The sequence below is a fragment of the Perognathus longimembris genome, chromosome 1 (genome assembly GCF_023159225.1).
Source record: "Perognathus longimembris pacificus isolate PPM17 chromosome 1, ASM2315922v1, whole genome shotgun sequence".
In the NCBI taxonomy this organism is placed as follows: Eukaryota; Metazoa; Chordata; class Mammalia; order Rodentia; family Heteromyidae; genus Perognathus; species Perognathus longimembris.
In genome coordinates, this window is record NC_063161.1 from 57615642 (window position 1) to 57633062 (window position 17421).

Consider the following 17421-nt stretch of genomic DNA (forward strand, 5'->3'; position numbering starts at 1 on the left):
GCAAAAGAGATGAGACAGCAGCGTCCAGGTCCTGAGTTCAAGCCCCAGTATCATCACACACAAAAAGATAGCTGCAGACACAGCATTCATTCTGTGCTAGGTACTCTTCTAGGTAGCTTTGTACATAACTCAATGCATTGACTCTACAAAAATGTGGAACTATTTATTATTGCTCTGTTCAGACCTGAACTGGAGCAATCCCGTTCCTGAGACTCTAGAAGTACGCCATAGTCTCTCTAAACAACACAAGATACATTAGCAATAGAAGTGGAAGGGTGAGAATGCTGAAAGGGGTGGCATTGATTAAGCTGCACTGTATTCATAAACTGCTTAGTTAAATGGCAACTCATTTGTTCAGCTACTTAAAGGTAACAAAATTAAAGACAGAAAATGAGGAAGAAGCCAGGTGCCAGTGGCTCACACCTATAATCCTAGCAACTCAGGAGGCTCAGATCTGAGGATCTGGTTCAAAGCCAACCTGGATGGGAAAGTCTATGAGATTCCTATCTTCACTAAAACTACAAAAAAAAAAAAAAGAAAGTTGGAAGTGGAGCTGTGGTTCAAGTGGTAGAGTGCTAGCCTTGAACACAAAAGCTCAGGGACAGTGCCCAGGCCCAGACTTAAAGCCCCAGTACTGGCGCGCACCGCCCCCCCCCCCCCACACCATCAAAAACAATGAGGAAGAAAGGTAAGATAAAAATGAATCTTCCCCCACCTTTCTTTATTTTGTGTGTGTCTGCCAGTCCTGGGGTTTCAACTCAACTCAAGGTTTCCAACTCTCACTCAGCTTTTATAGCTACCACTTGAGCCATGCCTCCAGTCTGGCATTTTGCTGGTTAACTGGATATGGAGTTTGTGGACTTCCCTGCCTGGGCATGATCCTCTAGGTCTCAGCCTCCTGAGTAGCTGGGATTACAGGCAGGAGCTGCCAAAGCCCATCACTTCCAAGCGACATTTCAATGGGAACAACAAATTGATTACATGACAATTTTAAACATGTAATTGGGAGGTTCATATGATCAGATTGTGTTTTCTTCAGCAGTGTTTTCATGCTGCTTCTACTTTTCAGTCCCCCAAACACTTCATGCACGTGTAATTCTGCCTAAGTGTCAGCTCTCCTTTCTGTGTTATCTTCCAGCCACCCATGTGCTGACTCTCTCTATCTTCTCCAGGATGCCACATTGAGTATCCATTGCAGGGGACTGATACATTACATTGCAAGCAACAAATGTCAGCTTCATTCCAAAGGGAACCTCCTGTTTGCTTCTATTTATAAAATGAAGAGGTCCAATTGCTTCCGCCACTCCCTTTAGTGCCAACTTTCTATAACACTGATTCCATTTATGAAAGCTATAGTTGGGGACAGTCTTAGATACTCTCAGTAAAAGTAATGTCTTCCCAAGGGCTATTGGTATTCAAAACCTGTTGCTCCTATCCTAGGGACAGGCAAGCAACAGTGGCTGTACATTTCCTCTGTTGACTGAAAGAAGCTGTAATACAGACAATCCAGAAGTCACCGCTAAGGGCAAGGCAATATAAAGAGATCTATGGTTTTATCATTCACTTTTGTAGCACTGGCAGCAGCAGCAAATGACACAAATGCAGGGACACAGTACTTAAATATAGTGGGATCCTGACACATGCTAACCCTTAGCCAGGTTCCAGTGACGCACGCCTATAATCCTAGGTACTCCGGAGGCTGAGATCTGAAGATCGAGGTTTGAGGCCAGCATAGGTAGTAAGTCTGTGAGACTCTCATCTCTAATTAATCAGCAAAAGGCTGGAAGTGGCTGGGGATGTGGCCTAGTGGCAAGAGTGCCTGTCTCATATACATGAGGCCCTGGGTTCAATTCCCCAGCACCACGTATACAGAAAACGGCCAGAAGTGGCGCTGTGGCTCAAGTGGCAGAGTGCTAGCCTTGAGCAAAAAGAAGCCAGGGACAGTGCTCAGGCCCTGAGTCCAAGCCCCAGGACTGGCCAAAAAAAAAAACAATCCCCAAAAGGCTGGACGTGGAGCCACAGCTCAAGTGGTAGAGTGAAAGACCTAAGGAATAGGGCCCAAGCTCTGAATTCAAGCTCTTATACCAGTGTGTGCATGCACACAGTAGTGGAGTTTGAACTCAGCACTTGCCACTTGAGCCACCATGCCCTGGACACTTTTTTTTTTTTTTAATTAGGGTCTTACATTTATGCCCAGGGCTGGCCTAGACCACAATCCTCCCATTTCCACTTCCCACATAGCTTGGATAACAACGGATTGTGCACCTCTGTGCTCAGCTCTTAGCTGAGATGGGGAGGAAGAGATTCATGTATTTTTCTGTCTGAGCTGCTCGTGAATCTCAATTCTCCTATCAGCTTCCTGAGTAGATGAGATTAGAGGCATGAGCCATTGGCACCGGGCATGTTTTCCTTCTTCCTCCTTTTTTTCTGACTTCAGAATAGGAACAGCATATTATTTTGTGTACAACTCAACCAGAAGGTGAAACAGTGCCTGAGGCCTAGTACAGGACCAAGGGACAGTGACTCTAGGATGTGGAGATTGAGACTCCCCTATACAAATCTACACATCATTCCTTCTACATGCACATCAATCTAATTAATTTTTTTTGTATTTTTATTTTCATTATGACAGGAAACACCATCCATTGTTTTCTGTGCCCATTGTTTTGTCTCTTAGAATCACCAGAGGAGATTCCTAAAAATGGTCTATGCCCAGATCACATGCAGGCTGCCCACCCTTGGAGGACACATGGATGGAGCAGAGGCACTGTGCCATTTTGTTTAGCTCCACGGTCATGCAATGAGTGACAGCGGCAATCCCCCGCAGCGTGCCTCCCCCCCCCCCCCCCATAGTGCACTGGGATCACAGCCCCTTACCTGGGTGATCTCATTGATGACCACGTGATTGCACTGTGCCTCATACTCAGGCCTCGGCTGTTCTTCCTGCTGCAACTCAACTGTGTCCCACTCATACTCCAGTTCTGCCTGGCGCCGCTTCCAGAACTCCAGAAATAAGGTCACTAAGGAAGGGAGAGAATGGACCCAAATGCATTTGTGATGAGGTGCCATGCTTCAGAAACCCACATGGAATATCACTCTTAATTATTTATTACCCATGACACTTTTGTACATTTGAAATTCTAATCTAGAGGTGATACTAATATTTGAAGATTTATTTATTTATTTTTGTAAAGAAAGAAAGTGTTGGCTGGGTGCTGGTGGTTCACACCTATGATTCTAGCTGCTCAAGAGGCTGAGATCTGCAGATCTTGCCAGGCCATAAAGTCCATGAGGTTCCTATCTCCAACCAGCCAGCAAAAAGCCGGAAGCAGAGGTGTGACTTGAGTGGTAGAATGCTAGCCTTCAGTATAAAAGCTAAGGGAGAGTGCCCAAGCTGTGAGTTCAAGCCCTAGGACAGACACACACACACATGCACGCATACACACACATACACACACACACAATCCTGTTGGACTCGGGCACGGTTTGGCTATGGTTTGAGGGTGTCCCTCAAAGGTTCATGTGTCAGCTTGGCCATCATGGAGTGGGGTGAAGCTCTTGAGAGGTGGGGCTTCATGAAGGGTCATTAGGGCCCTGAGGTGCTCCCCTGAGAGGGGATTCAGTATTTTTCAAGGAATTCCCATTAGTTCCTAAGACAGAGGGTTGATAATGTTCAAAACTGTGACCTAAATAAATCTCCTCTTTATCCATTATTCAGCTTCAGGTACTTTGTTATCATTATGGAAAACAAACAAATACAGTGTCTACAGGCATCAACGGAACAAACCAGTACCAATCTCCTATAAGCCTACAAGAATGAGAATGGTGGTTTCTTATTTCTGTTGTGGAAAGGTGAGTCTGTATTTAAGGCAGATGAGATAGAACCAGGAAGACGGAACTGACATTTTCTAACTATTTTTTAAAGCCTCAAACAAAATAGTACAATTACATCCATCAAAATAATTTTTTGAATGCTAGTATTGGAAGCTTGACCTCAGGGCCTGAGCATTGATTGGCCTTTGGCTTTTTCACTCAGGGATGGCACTCTACCACTTGAACCACAGCTCCACTTTCAGCTTTTTGGTAGTTAACTGGAGATAAGAGTCTTATGGATTTTCCTACCCAGGCTGGCTTTAAGCCACGATCCTCAGATCTCAGCCTCCTGAGTAGCAAGGATTACAGTGGCCCTTGCAGGCAAGGGGGTTGTACGAATCAGTGGGTGTCAAGTTGTCTCATTTCCAGTTAAAGACTCTATGGAAAATACTAGTCACCCAGTGCTATATGAAGTAACCCACAGCTGGTGCACACCCGGGCAGCTATGTCTGACCGGATGGTAATTTTCTATGTTGCAGACCTTTGCTCTGAATCCCTACAATATGGCAATGAGAAGAGCTCCACTAGGCAGCGCTCCACTTCTGATTCCTGGCAAACCACATACCACGAAGCTCAAGTCAACTGCAGTTAAAATTCACACTGTAAGTGAAGAGGGAAGATTGCCCGGGTCTTAGGAATTAAACTAAACCATATCTAAAGAAAATACGTGGTAGATGAAGATACACACATACACACAAATTGCTGCTGGGTGCTGGTGGCTCAGTCCTAGAATCATAGCTACTTAGAAGGCTGAGATCTGAGGATTGTGGTTTGAAGGCAGCCCAGGTAATAAAGTCTGTGAGACTTTCTTCTCCAGTTAGTCACTAGAAAATCAGAAGTAGCTTGGTGGCTCAAAGTGATAGAATGCTCACCTTTAACGAAAAAGCTCAGGCACAGTGCCCAGGCCCTGAGTTCAAGCTCCATGACCAACAACAACCAAAAAAAAAAAAAAAAAAAAAAAAAAGGAAGAGAGAAAGAAAGAAAGGAAAGAGCTCATGGTGGTATGACATTGGTAGCTGACATCCTGCAACATATAAGGATAAGACATTGTAGATGAGAGTGATCTGGTTGCTTTAACAATGTACTGCTGAACTTCTGACAAGATTCTAAAATATTTACTCCTCATTGCTCACAAACCCCTATAAAGTGGGACAGTTTTACCTCCCTAACATCTGTAATCCTAGCTATTGGAGGCTGAATTCTGAGGATCGTAGTGTGAAGCCAGCCTGGCCAGAAAAATTCATGAGACTCTTATTGCCAATTAACTAGTAAAAAGCTGGAAGTGGTTAAGTGGTAGAGCACTAGCCTTGAGTAAAAAAATCTCAAGGACAGTGCCAAAGCCCTAAATTAAGGCCTCAGGACTGACATACACATGAACATACATGAATATGCATACACATGCATGCATATGTACATACACACATAAACAACAAAACCTCTCAGCACTCCAGTGTGAAAACTGAAGACTATACTCATTCGTCCACGAATGTGGGCCAGGGAGAATCAGGTGGAAGGAGGTAAGAAACATCAGGGAGGGAGGCAGGTGAGAAGTGTTCACAACCACTGCTTCAGCCATGGGTTGCAGTTAAGACTCCGTGAATCACAGCGATGCAGTGGGCTGGCCTGGCTTTGTTCCAGATAAGTAGATGATTTGTACTGTGTTGACTACACAAGTTTTGCTACCCTCTGTGCTTTATCATTTCTAGGGAGCAGAAAAGTACTCTTAAGTGCTGCATGCATCTGGGCACAGAGGAGAGGCTCTAGGAATAGCTTGCTAGTGATAATAAGTGACTTCCAGGGAGCCCCTGCCTGCTCTGTTCTGCTGCCTCGGACTTTCTGTAATGAGGTTCGCAGCAGTAGTTCTCATGAGGTAGAAGTAACAAGGAAAGAAACATAAAGCACTTAAAATAAAAACTCCATCATCATACTCATCCTTAAAGACAGACCTTGGCTGCTACAAGCAGTGCAGGAATGTGTTCTGCATGCTAAACTCAGATGAAACAAACCACCCAGCCGGATGCAGAAGGTGGTTCTGGAAACTTGGTGTAGTTAATAACCAGAGAAGGGAAGTTAGGCTTTAAACTTGAGGTTTGGCTTTCCTAGGTCAAAACTCATCTTTTTTTTTTTGTCTTATTTGCAGTAGCCTCCCTCCCTTCCGTCCCTCCTCCTTCCCTCCCTCCCTCCCTCTCTCCCTCTCTCCCTCCCTCCTTCCTTCCCTCTCTCCCTCCCTCCCTCCCTCCCTCCCTACCTCCCTTCTTTTTGCCAGTCCTGGAGCTTGAATTCAGGGCCTGAGCACTGTCCCTGGCTTCTTTTTTGCTCAAAGCCAGCACTCTATCTCTTGAGTCACAGCGCCACTTCTGGTTTTCTAATGGTTAATTGGAAATAAGCGTCTCATGGACTTTCTGGCCCAGGCTGGCTTCAAACTGCAATCCTCAGATCTCAGTCCCCTGAGTAGTTAATTACAGGTGTAAGCCACTGGCCCTCTGCTCAAACTGATTCTTTAGGACTGTATTCCAACAGAACTTGTTATGTATTATAAGACTAATGAATACCTATTAAGTCTTCACTCATACGAAAGTGTAAAAAAAAAATTACAAAGCTCACCCATATCCTCTTGTTGCTTTCCCTCACCCCCATAAAAGTTAAGAAGGGTGGATAGCTCTTGGAGTTGTTGTCATATCCATTGAGCATCTCTGAACCAAACATCTGAAATCCAAAATGCTCCCAAATCTGAAACTTTGTGAGTTGTGGACATAATGCTCCCAAATCTGAAGCATGCTTAGACTGTTGGACTAGATGTATTCAACCAGTGAAGTCCACGCATATATCCCCAAATCTGAGAACACTGGAAATCCTTCTGATCTTAAGTGCTGGGGATGGGGGAGGGTCATACAACTGTCCTGGCTTCCGACATATCTTCCTTCTGCTTCCCACTGATGGAGGCCAAGCCACAGAACTGGCTTCAGCTGATGGGTCATCACCAACACACCTGATGTACTGAGGCTTCTCCTTGGAACCCCAAGGGATCCTGGGCTACTTTATTTGGGGGAAGAGACCATGTGGATTAGAGCAAAGCCTTCCCAGTCACGTGGACTATCAGAACACCTAGTCAGAACACCCAGTCAGAACACCCAGCACCATGGAGCCACCAGTTCACCACAGAGATCACCCAATCCAGCCCATACCTGAAGAATATTCCAGCTGGCCCAGAGAACTAGAAATAATCAAACAGGAAAGCAGGTGTTGTGTGCTAAGCTCTGATATTTCAAAGTACTTTTATGCAAGGAAAGCTAACACAATGGCCCCTACTTACAAATACAGGGTGAGGAAAGCTGAAGTTTACACAATACAAGGGCCTACGTGTGGAGTACATTGCTAGCCTATCTAAAACTACAACTACTATGGAGTACATGAAAAAGTGACACACACTTACCCCATATTCCCATAAACACTGCAAAGACGAGGGTTCCGAAACTGTCAAAGATGCACAATTTCTAAAACAAAAATAATGACATATAAATGAAGTTCTCAACTTAGAAGAACTCAGGAAACACACAACACTTTGTAACTTTTTGCGTATTTTTCAATCTGAAGGGTGTATGTATATTTGTGTTTGTACCAAACCAAATCTTGAATTTAGGCCTGGGCACTATCCCTTAGCTTTTTCCCAAGAGGCTAGCACTGTTCCCCTTGGGCCATAGCTCCACTTCTGGGTTTTTGGTGGTTAACTGTAGGTAAGTCTCACAGACTTTCTAGCCTTGGCTAGCTTTAAACTGTGATCCTCAGATCTCTACCTCCCAGGTAGCTAGGCTGACAGGTAGTGGGTCTTGGGCAACCTCCTTATAAAATGGCTTTTATTTGAGCTACCATATTGAACATGAAGAAGGCATGCAATGGCTCTAAGAACAAAATATCCCCAGGGCAACTCTGAGAAAGCTAAGTTCCAGAATTTTTCCCTTATGCACCATTACCTTGTTGTTGTTGTTTTTGGTCTTTTATAGTTTTGTGATTTTTTTCCGGAACCGGGACCAAACCCGAGGCCTCGCGCTCGCCAGGCGGGCGCTCTTCCGCTGAGCCAGAACCCCAGCCCCCAGAATTTCTCCCTTACGGAAAGAAGCACAAAGCTGGGTTTCTGCAGAGAGAGTCCTCATGGAGAGAGCTCTGCTTCCTCTCACCCAAGGATAGCTTTTCTCCTGTGGCTGGCAGGCATCTTCACTGGGGAGAGGTTGCACAAGAGCTCACTGAGCATAACTGTCAGTAAGCCTCTCAAAAGAAGGGGCTATTCATTGGTTCTTCTAAGTTTGATCTCTTGTTAATATATAATTACCTATCTCCTTATAGGATGTTCAAAGAAATTGTTCAGTTGTTATGTCTTTGTTTTATTAATGAGCATGTCTGTATTTTCTAAAGAAAAAAAATCTGTACAGGTAACAGAGGGTAGGCACCAGTGGCTCATTCCTATAATCCTACTATACCCAAGAAGGATTGTGGTTCAAGGCCTTCCTGGGCAGAAAAATATTTAAGACTCCATATCCAAAATAATAAGCAAAAAGCTGAGCTGGAGGCATGGTACAAGTGGTACACTGCCAGTTGAACAAGCAAGCTGAGCACGTGAAGGGCCCTGAGTTCACAACCCTAGTGTCAATGCTAGACTCAGCTTTTTGCTGGTTAATTGAACATAAGATTCTCATGAGCCAGGTGCTGGTGGCTCATATCTGTAACTCTGGCTACTCAGGAGGCTGAGATTTGAGGGTTGAGTTTTGATGCCACCTCAGGCAGGAAAAGTCCTTGAGACTAGTGTCCAATTAACCACACAAAGCTAGACATGGAGCTGTGCCTCAAGTGATAGAGCCTTAAACAAAAAAGCCCAGAGACAGTGTTGAGGCCCTGAGTTCAAGCTCCAGGATAGTACATGAAAATACAACAAAAACAAAACATGTACTTTCCTGCCCTGTCTGGCTTTGAACCGTGTTCCTCAGATCTCAGCCTCCTGAGTAGTTGGGATGACAGGCATGAGCCACCAGTGCCTGCTTCAATTTATTATCTATCTATAAGAATAAAATATGTAGTCTATACTATCTTCTAGAATGCAAGTTTCATTGAAAAGGATCTTTGTGAAATTCCCAGAAAGGAAAAAGACAATTCTTATGCCATACATAATGATTAGCAGGAAAAGTTTCATTATAAATAAATGCTCAGAACAGAAAATATTACCTTGGATGATTCACAAGTAATATTCAATTTCCAGAACGGACAGAGTTTATCGCACTGGGGACACATTATGATCTGGCCACCAATATCAGGATTGCAGACTTCTTTGCTAAAGAAGAGAGAGAAATGAAACTTCATTTAAAAATTTTAGTGGAGTAGTAGAGATTTGACTCTAGTGGTAAAGTACCAGCTATGAGTGAAAAAGCTAAGGGATAGTGCATCCAGGTCCTGAGTTCAAGCCCCAGTACCAGTACATAAAACAACAACAACAACAACAACAACAAACTAACCAACCAAGCCAATACCCCGCCCCCCCAACACACTTATGAGTTGGCCTAATACTTAGCAAAATGAAAACTGGTATTTCCACAAATGGGGTTGCATGAGAGAATATACATATGGAAAAACCAAGCAATTAAACCCTTCCCTAAACCACATACAATTCATAGCTAGGTGGGAAATGAGAATGCCAATGGTACCAGAAAAGGAAAAACAAAACTCCAGACAATCTTAGGGTAAGGAGATGGTTCATAAACATCAAACAAAGAAGCATAAACCCTAAAGAAAAAATATTAATATGCTTTAAATGAAAGAATGCTGTTAAATAATAAAATAAAAGGGTAAGAAAAAAATAAGTCACAAACTAGCAAAATTTAAAATATGTAAAAATGGTCAGACATTGTTGCTTTATACCTGTAATCCTATGTACTCAGGTGGCTGAGATCTGAGGACCACAGTTTAACGCCTGCCTGGGAAGGAAAGTCCATGAGACTCTATCTCCACTTACCCACCAAAAAACCAGAAGTGGTGCCATGGATCAAGTGGTAGAGTACCAGCCTAGAGCATAAAATCTAAGGAACAGCATCTAGGTCCTGAGTTTAAACCCCACTTCTGGCATGCAAGCACCCCCCCCCCAACCCTCGCCCCCCAAATCAACCTTGGCAGAAGTCTAGCTTGCACTCCTTTGAAGAATATGTAAGGAACGTAGCTAACTATGTATGGGCAGTGAACTTTGTAGCTTTTTTTAAAAAAAACCAGTCCTGGAGCTTGAACTCAGGACCTGAGCACTGTTCCTGGCTTCTTTCTGCTCAAGGCTACTACTTGAGCCACAGTGCCACTTCTGGCTTTTTCTATATATGTGGTGCTGAGGAATCGAACCCAGGGCAAGCACTCTACCACTAGGCCATATTCCCAGCCCTACTTTGTGGCTTTTTAAACTTGACTAATTCCCATCCCTACTCCTCTGGTCTCCTAGGAACCTTACAAACCAACATGCTCTTAACCACAGTGGTTATAAAGATACTAACAGCTGCCTGGCTCTGGTGGCTCATGCCTGTAATCCCAGCTACTCAGAAGGCTGAGGATTGTGGCTTGAAGACAGCCTGGTCAGGACAGTCTAGGGGAGTAAATTTAGTCCAATTAACCACCAGAAAACTGGAAGTGGCATTGTGGCTCAACATGATTAGAGTGTTAACCCTGAGCACAAGAACTCAGAGACAGGACCCATGCCGAGTTCAAGCACCATGGCTGACAAAAAGGAAAGAAGAAACAGCTTAGCAGCCACTATGTATAGGACAATTCATTTGGAATAACCCCAACACCCACCCCCCAGAGAACTGTCATTATTTAACTTGTCCAACAGCTCCCTGGAAAAAGCTCTAGGCTGAGAATTTGCCCTTTGTGGCCTGATCCTCAGTGCTCAGACTGTGCAACCAGCCCCATCCCTTTGGTGTCTGCTCACAGCAAGCAACAGGAATGAACACTGGCTGCCTGAGGCAGGGGTGCCAGCAATTTCAACCCCAAATCCTGAGCATTAAGACAGAGGCGTCTATATTAAATAGCTCCAACACATTCCTGGCCCATGTACTTATATAAGATAGTGCACAACGTCCAGAAAGTACACAGAAAACAAACAAAAAACCTAATTCCTTTTCTGGCTAACCCTGAAGCAAGAAGAAAAGCTTAAAACCCCCTCTTAGAGCAAAGACCAAGAGTACCCTTTCCTTCTGTATGCACATTGTCAAAACCACACAGGATTAAATGTATTTTGCAGGCCTGCAAATATGCAACTTAAAAATACACTAAGTGGGAAGGAATGATAAATACAAACTTTTATTCAGTAGTTCTTTCTGCAATGAAAATGGAGAGGACAAAATGAGTTAAGTACATGCAAATGTATGTGTGTTCACGTGTGTGTTTATGTTACATGTGCCACTACTGGAGTTTGAACTCATGGCTTCACTCAAGTGATGCCACTTGGCTTTTTTGCTCAAGGCTGGTGATCACCACTTCAACCACAGCTCCACTTTCAGCTTTTTGGTGGTTAACTGGAGTTAAGAGTCTCTGCTTGCCCAGGCTGGCTTTGAACTGTGATCCTTAGATCTCAGCCCCCTGAGTAGTTAGGATAGTGCCTGGCATGTTATCTGTGTATTTTTAAACTTGTCATTCTTATTACACATTCAGATTGAGAGAGAGGTCATTTCTCAAAGCAAAAAAAAAAAAAAAAAATCAAAACCAAACCAAACCCCACCAGCATTCCTAGGTTTTCACTGGAACCTTGAGGAAATCAGAGTTGCCCTTGGGGTGAGGCTGACTACTGCTCTGAGATCAGGAGTTCAAGGGCAATCCTCCCTGAGTCCTCCTTTCTTTTTCAAAGATTTGCCTCAAAATAGTGGAGTGTTTCCTGAGGGAAATGTTCCTGTCAGAGACTGGGTTGGCTTACCTGAGAATTATTTTTCTTAATTTCATTCCATTTAGTTATTAGAATCAGCACAAAGGGCATCATCTTAAAGAGTGAGTGTTCTACAATGACTCTTCTTTGAGCAAAACTGCAAATCACTTTATGACTACCTTTCTGGCACGGTAACTCAGAACCAGCAGACATTACCTCCAAGTGCAGTTTTCCTGATCAAGATAGCCATAAAGAAAGCAGGCCACACCCACAATGGCAGCCAGGAGCAACATCTGAGTGTAATAGCCCAGCCAGGCAAAGTAGATTCCAATCTTCTCTCCGTAATACTTGCTAAAGAAAGACAGAAATTACATTTATAAGACACAAACAACTACTCTGTTACTCTGCAAGTGAACACTCCTGATTTGATTTTTTTTTAAATAAAAGAGACTTTGATACATTCAAACTTGACTCAACTGACCTTGAGAACACATGTATTTACACAGTAGACCCTTAGAGTCCAACTCACTATCCTGAAATGGAAGTATACTCTTGCTGTATTCATCATGAAGCTGGGCATCGATGGCGCAGGTCTGTAATCCTAGCTACTAGGAAGGCTAAGGTCTGAGGATCACAGTTAGAAGCCAGTTCAATCAAAGTCTGTGACACTTCTTATCTCTAATTAACCACTAAAAGATTGGAAGTGGAGCTGTGGCTCAAGTGAAAAAGCATAGGGGCCAGTACGCAGGCCCTGAATTCAAGCCCCAAGACTGGCACAAAAGCAAACAAACAAAATCATCATTAGAATGGGACTCTCCATTTTGCATCTTTATATCTAGCACTTCTGTTTTGTTTTGGGGTTTTTTGGTCTATGTTTCCAAAATTGATCACTGTGTACTTACTAGGTAAATTGGAAGTGGTGAGATTAAAAGAGGGCAGAGTGACTAACCAGCAGTACTGGACATTTTTTCCCAAAAAGGAAGCCAAATCGAACAGAAAAACCAGTGTTCAGAGATGAGGAGAAAACAATGAAGTAGTAGGGTGCCAGTGACTCAACACCTGTAATCTTAGCTACTCAGGAGGCTGAGACCTCAGGATCGTGGTTCAAAGCCAGACCAAGCAGGAAAGTCTGTGAGACTAATCTCCAATTAACCACCCATTAAACCAGAAGTGGCGCTGTGGCTCAAAGTGGTAGAGGACCAACCTTAAGCAAAAAGCTCAGGGACAGTGCCCAGGCCCTCCACTGAAAAGCTTTGATTCTTTTTCATTTTTCTCCTTTACTTTTCCCTTCCTTTCTCCTCCTGCTATAGCCTGGGCTGGCCTTGAATTCACAATCCTCTGGCCTCAGCCTCCCTGTGATAAATTGAGGGTGGAGCAGAGCATGCTAAGGTCAATTAGATGATCAGAGAGCTGGGTCTGTGAGTACTGTGCAGGGTTCTCTCAAACGACTCACCGGATGAGGTCCAGGGGCTGCTTTTTGTATATACTTCGTGGATGTGCCCACTCTCTGTACAGAAGGTAGCGTTCATTGGGGCAGCTGGGATCCTCCGATGGAGAGCTAAAATTGCACTGAATAGCAAAAGGACACAAATTAACATCCTATTCATCCTATTTTCCCACAAATCTGTGGACTCAATGTGACATTACTGGGTGTAGTACTTCGTAGTCATTTGTGACAACAGGGGAATGCACATTGTGGAAGGGTCAGAAATACCATTTTAATTCACTTGCAGTGAATCTACACGAGGGCGATGGCTCACCTGCGAATGTGGATGGCGATGACAGCTTGGGTGTCAATAGTATTGGGAAGCAATGCAGATACTGAGTGGGAACCTCAAGGGGCAGTCCTAAGCAATGAAATTTTGGCCTACCCAAGTATTCAAAGTCCCCCACAATGGAGGGACATCTTATAACCAACTTGTCTCCTTGGATAACAAGGGTATTAACAAAAACCAGGCTCTTTTCTCCCATTCAATAGTTCTTCTCTTAAGAAAAGGTGGAAAATATGCAAAGAAAGAAATTTAGTATCGTGTTATGCACTGAGCATATTCAACACACAAAACCTTCTGCCTCTGTTGAAATCCCAACACCTCCTCCTGTCTGATTCAGTTTTCTTCAAGGACTTGAGCCAGATGATCACAGAGCCAGGACTCTGGGTGGGTCTTGGCCCACACCCACCTTCCTGCCAAATACCATACAGAATGTATCATCCTTGGCCTGGAGATGAGAACACCAAGAGATGGGACCATTAAGCAGCTTTACTGAGATAAGACCTGGGCATGAGGAAATTCCAAGGGAATTTGATAGAACTGTATGTAGCACTGCGGATTCATAATTAGGACAACTTTTAGTTCCCAAAGTAAGAAACTAACCTGATGCTGGTGGCTACTCTACTCCTAGCTACTCTACTAGCTGAGATCTGAGGATCAAAGTTTGAGGCCAGCCCCAGCAGGAAAGTCAGTGAGATTATCTCCAATTAACCCACTAGAAAGCTAGAAGTAGAGCTCAAGTTGTAGAGTGCTAGACTTGAGCACAACAAAACAAAAACAAAAAAAGTTCAGGAACAATATCCAGGCCCTGAGTTCAAGCTCCAGAACTGGCATAAACAACAACAAAAACAGATTCTTAATGGCACATTGGATCTCTTAGCTAGGAATAGGAAGCTCCTCTATCTCTTTTTTCCACTTACTCAGAGTATCAGGTAGCTTATTTAGTGTCTTAGTTTGTCATAAACATCAAATTCCATATTGTTTCCATGCACCAAGACATGCAGTAGACACTAGCAATGATGCACCTCAGTTTTTGCTTTCTTTGGTCTTAGGAGTTCAGATAAATTGACAGCAAATATAACAAAGTAACAATGCCATGTTATGAGGTGTTTCTTTTGATGGAGGAATTTAATATATGCACATATCTGTTCATATATGTATGTGTGTGCATGTGTATATACATATACATACACATATATGCACATATTCCAAACCTGCATACACGGACTAACAGGATGGCCAGTCACATTTTTAAAATTGCATTCTAGCACAGAAATGGAGGGACAAAGGCAGCAGTAGTACTAACTGGATGCTATATTGAAAATGAATTATACAATTTATGGGTGGAGGATGGGAGGGAAAAACTGGGTGAGAGAAGGGGTGACAATGTCCAAAAAGAAATGTACTTTTTACATGACTTATGTAACTGTAACCCCCCTGTACATCACCTTTATAATAACAATAAAAAAGAATGCCTCCCGATTGTATTCCAAATGACACGTTATCAACTAGAGAAGGTCAATAATCTAGGGTTTTACCATTGTGACAAGACTCTGATAGGTATCTTTATTAAAATTCCTGAAATATTTCAAAAAATTATATTGGGGGGTAGGCAGAGTCTTTATACAGAAAGTAAATGAAAACTTCTAATATGTATTTTTCCCTACAAAAAACTAACACTTTTCTGGCTAACGTGGATTAAGCTCTCACTTGGCTCTTTTTACTCAAGGCTGGCACTCTATCACTTGAGTCATACTTCCATTTCTGGCTTTTTGTTGGTCAACTGAAAATAAGAGTCTCACACAGATTATTCTGCCCCAGCTAGCTTTGAACCATGATCCTCAGATCTCAGCCTTCTGAGCAGCAAGGATTACAGGTGCAGCCACCAGCACCTGGAGATGCGGGTTCATTTAATCCTCATACCCTACTGGCCTGGGATCCATCAGTGAAGAGACTGGGTTCCTTATGACTCTAAGGAGCCTATAATCTTTACAGTATCTGTTAACAGCGAGGCAGAGTCCCTGACTGGACTTTCCCCTGGTCAGCACCAGGTCCATACCAGGCCTCTTTGTTTTGCCACTGGACTTACATCATGGAGGGGGAATGCTGCCTTGTAGATCCCAGAGCTCACAAGTCTGTTAATTCCAAACTTGTTGACGTTGTTCATCACTTGATACTTGACCCGGGAAAGGATGAAGTAAACCTAGATTGAAAATTAAACAGTATGTGGTTAATACAGAGTTAAAAATCCAATCCATGTTTAACAGTCATTAGCAGGCATTAAAAAAACAATTCTTTCTGGGCCCTGAGGATCATGGTTCAAAGGCAACTTGGGCAGACAAATCTGAGACACTTATCTCCAACTGACCAGTAGAAAGTTGGAAAGTAGAGGCATGGCTCAAGTTGGAGAGTACCAGCTTTGAGCAGGAAAAGCAATGTGAGAGCTTAGGTCCTGAATTCAAGCCCCAGCACACCTGCTACCCCCTTTACAGATTTAAAAAATAAAACCATCCTAACCAACCATCAACAGGAGATTCTGAATTACCCCACAATAAAACTAAATTGTATTTAGACTTACAATGCGGCTCCTGGTGGCTGGATTGAAGAAAGAATCTTTATCAAAAATGTAGAAGTCATTTAGCCTGTTTTTCTCGAAGGGGGCGGTGAAGAACTCTTGCTCTGGCTTGATGACACTCTCATCCACCCTGAGAACTCTGGTGAACCAGTTGAGGGTGCCGAAGGCTGAGGAGCGGGTCTTCAGGTCATTGGGCTTCAGAGGCAGCTTGATGTGCATTATCTCAGCGTATGTACACAACACGTCCCACGGTGCGTGCACTTTTACAAATATAAGCTTGTCATCTGAAACCTACATTGGAAGAGTACAAGATACAGACCAGGAAAACAAACTCACCATGTCCCCAATTTTCAAACGGATGGTTTTCTGTGCTGGTAGTTTTCTGAAAAACAACTATTACCACCACCACCACCACCAAACCAACACAAGCTGGCTGGACAGTTCTTGCCTATTATCCTAGTTACTCAGGAGGCTGAGATCTGGGGATTGTGGTTTGAAGCCAGCCCAGGCAGGAAAGTCCATGAGACTCTTCTCTCCAATAAACAAGTAAAAATCTGGCAGTGGATCTGAGGCTCAAGTGGTAAAGCACTGGTTTTAAGTGAAAATCTAAGGGACAGAGCCCAAGCACTGAGTTTAAGCCCCAGCTACTGGTACAAAAGAAAAAGAATCAAACACATGCTAAAAGATACCAGTAATAGTGAAGATACTCAGATCTGAAAATCATAAATTTCTTAGTTTGAACTATTAATACAGTAATTCAAATGATCATGGTTCTTCCATTATCTAATATTTTAAATGAGAAAATTAAACTTGTTAATGTGTCCATTATGTCCTTCAAATTAGTGACTTAAAATAACAACACTACAATATTCATGGCAATGCTGCACTAATGAAAAATTTTAATTTTCTCAACCTAAATCAGACTGTTTAATTTATTGTGTATCTACTCATTATGTTCTGGGTCTATTAACATGTCTAAGATTTTATTTATTGATAAAAAAGGGGATTTACTATATATTATGTGAAAACGGCAAATTAGAAAACTATGATAACAATTTATCTTTCTGAAAGGAAAGGTACATATCTGAAGATATAAAAAAGATAGATATAAAAATAATTCCCCTTTGTGAAAGGAATATGTGTATACCTAACAATATAAAAAGGATAAAGATACAAAGACATATCTTTATGTATCAATCTATACCTAATTATGTCTTTGTATCTTCCTAAAGATATAAAGTATAGAAAGGCTACAGGTGATTTGTATGTAATTAAGGTTCAGATGATTATTTTTCCTTATTTCTTCTGTTTTCTAATTTTTT

General features: G+C 42.8%; 1 protein-coding gene across 2 annotated transcripts in view; it reads right to left on the reverse strand.

Moving 5' to 3' along the window:
- Ano6 (anoctamin 6) overlaps positions 1-17421 on the reverse strand; it is a 158474-nt gene that overhangs the window by 29342 nt on the left and 111711 nt on the right. For both annotated transcript variants that reach the window (XM_048365969.1, XM_048365975.1), the window contains 7 exons: positions 16103-16390; positions 15614-15727; positions 13209-13324; positions 11972-12106; positions 9088-9193; positions 7307-7367; positions 2878-3020 (listed from right to left, as the gene is read on the reverse strand). In XM_048365969.1, the coding sequence (XP_048221926.1) occupies positions 2878-3020; positions 7307-7367; positions 9088-9193; positions 11972-12106; positions 13209-13324; positions 15614-15727; positions 16103-16390 (963 nt within the window). The remainder of the gene's footprint in view (positions 1-2877; positions 3021-7306; positions 7368-9087; positions 9194-11971; positions 12107-13208; positions 13325-15613; positions 15728-16102; positions 16391-17421) is intronic.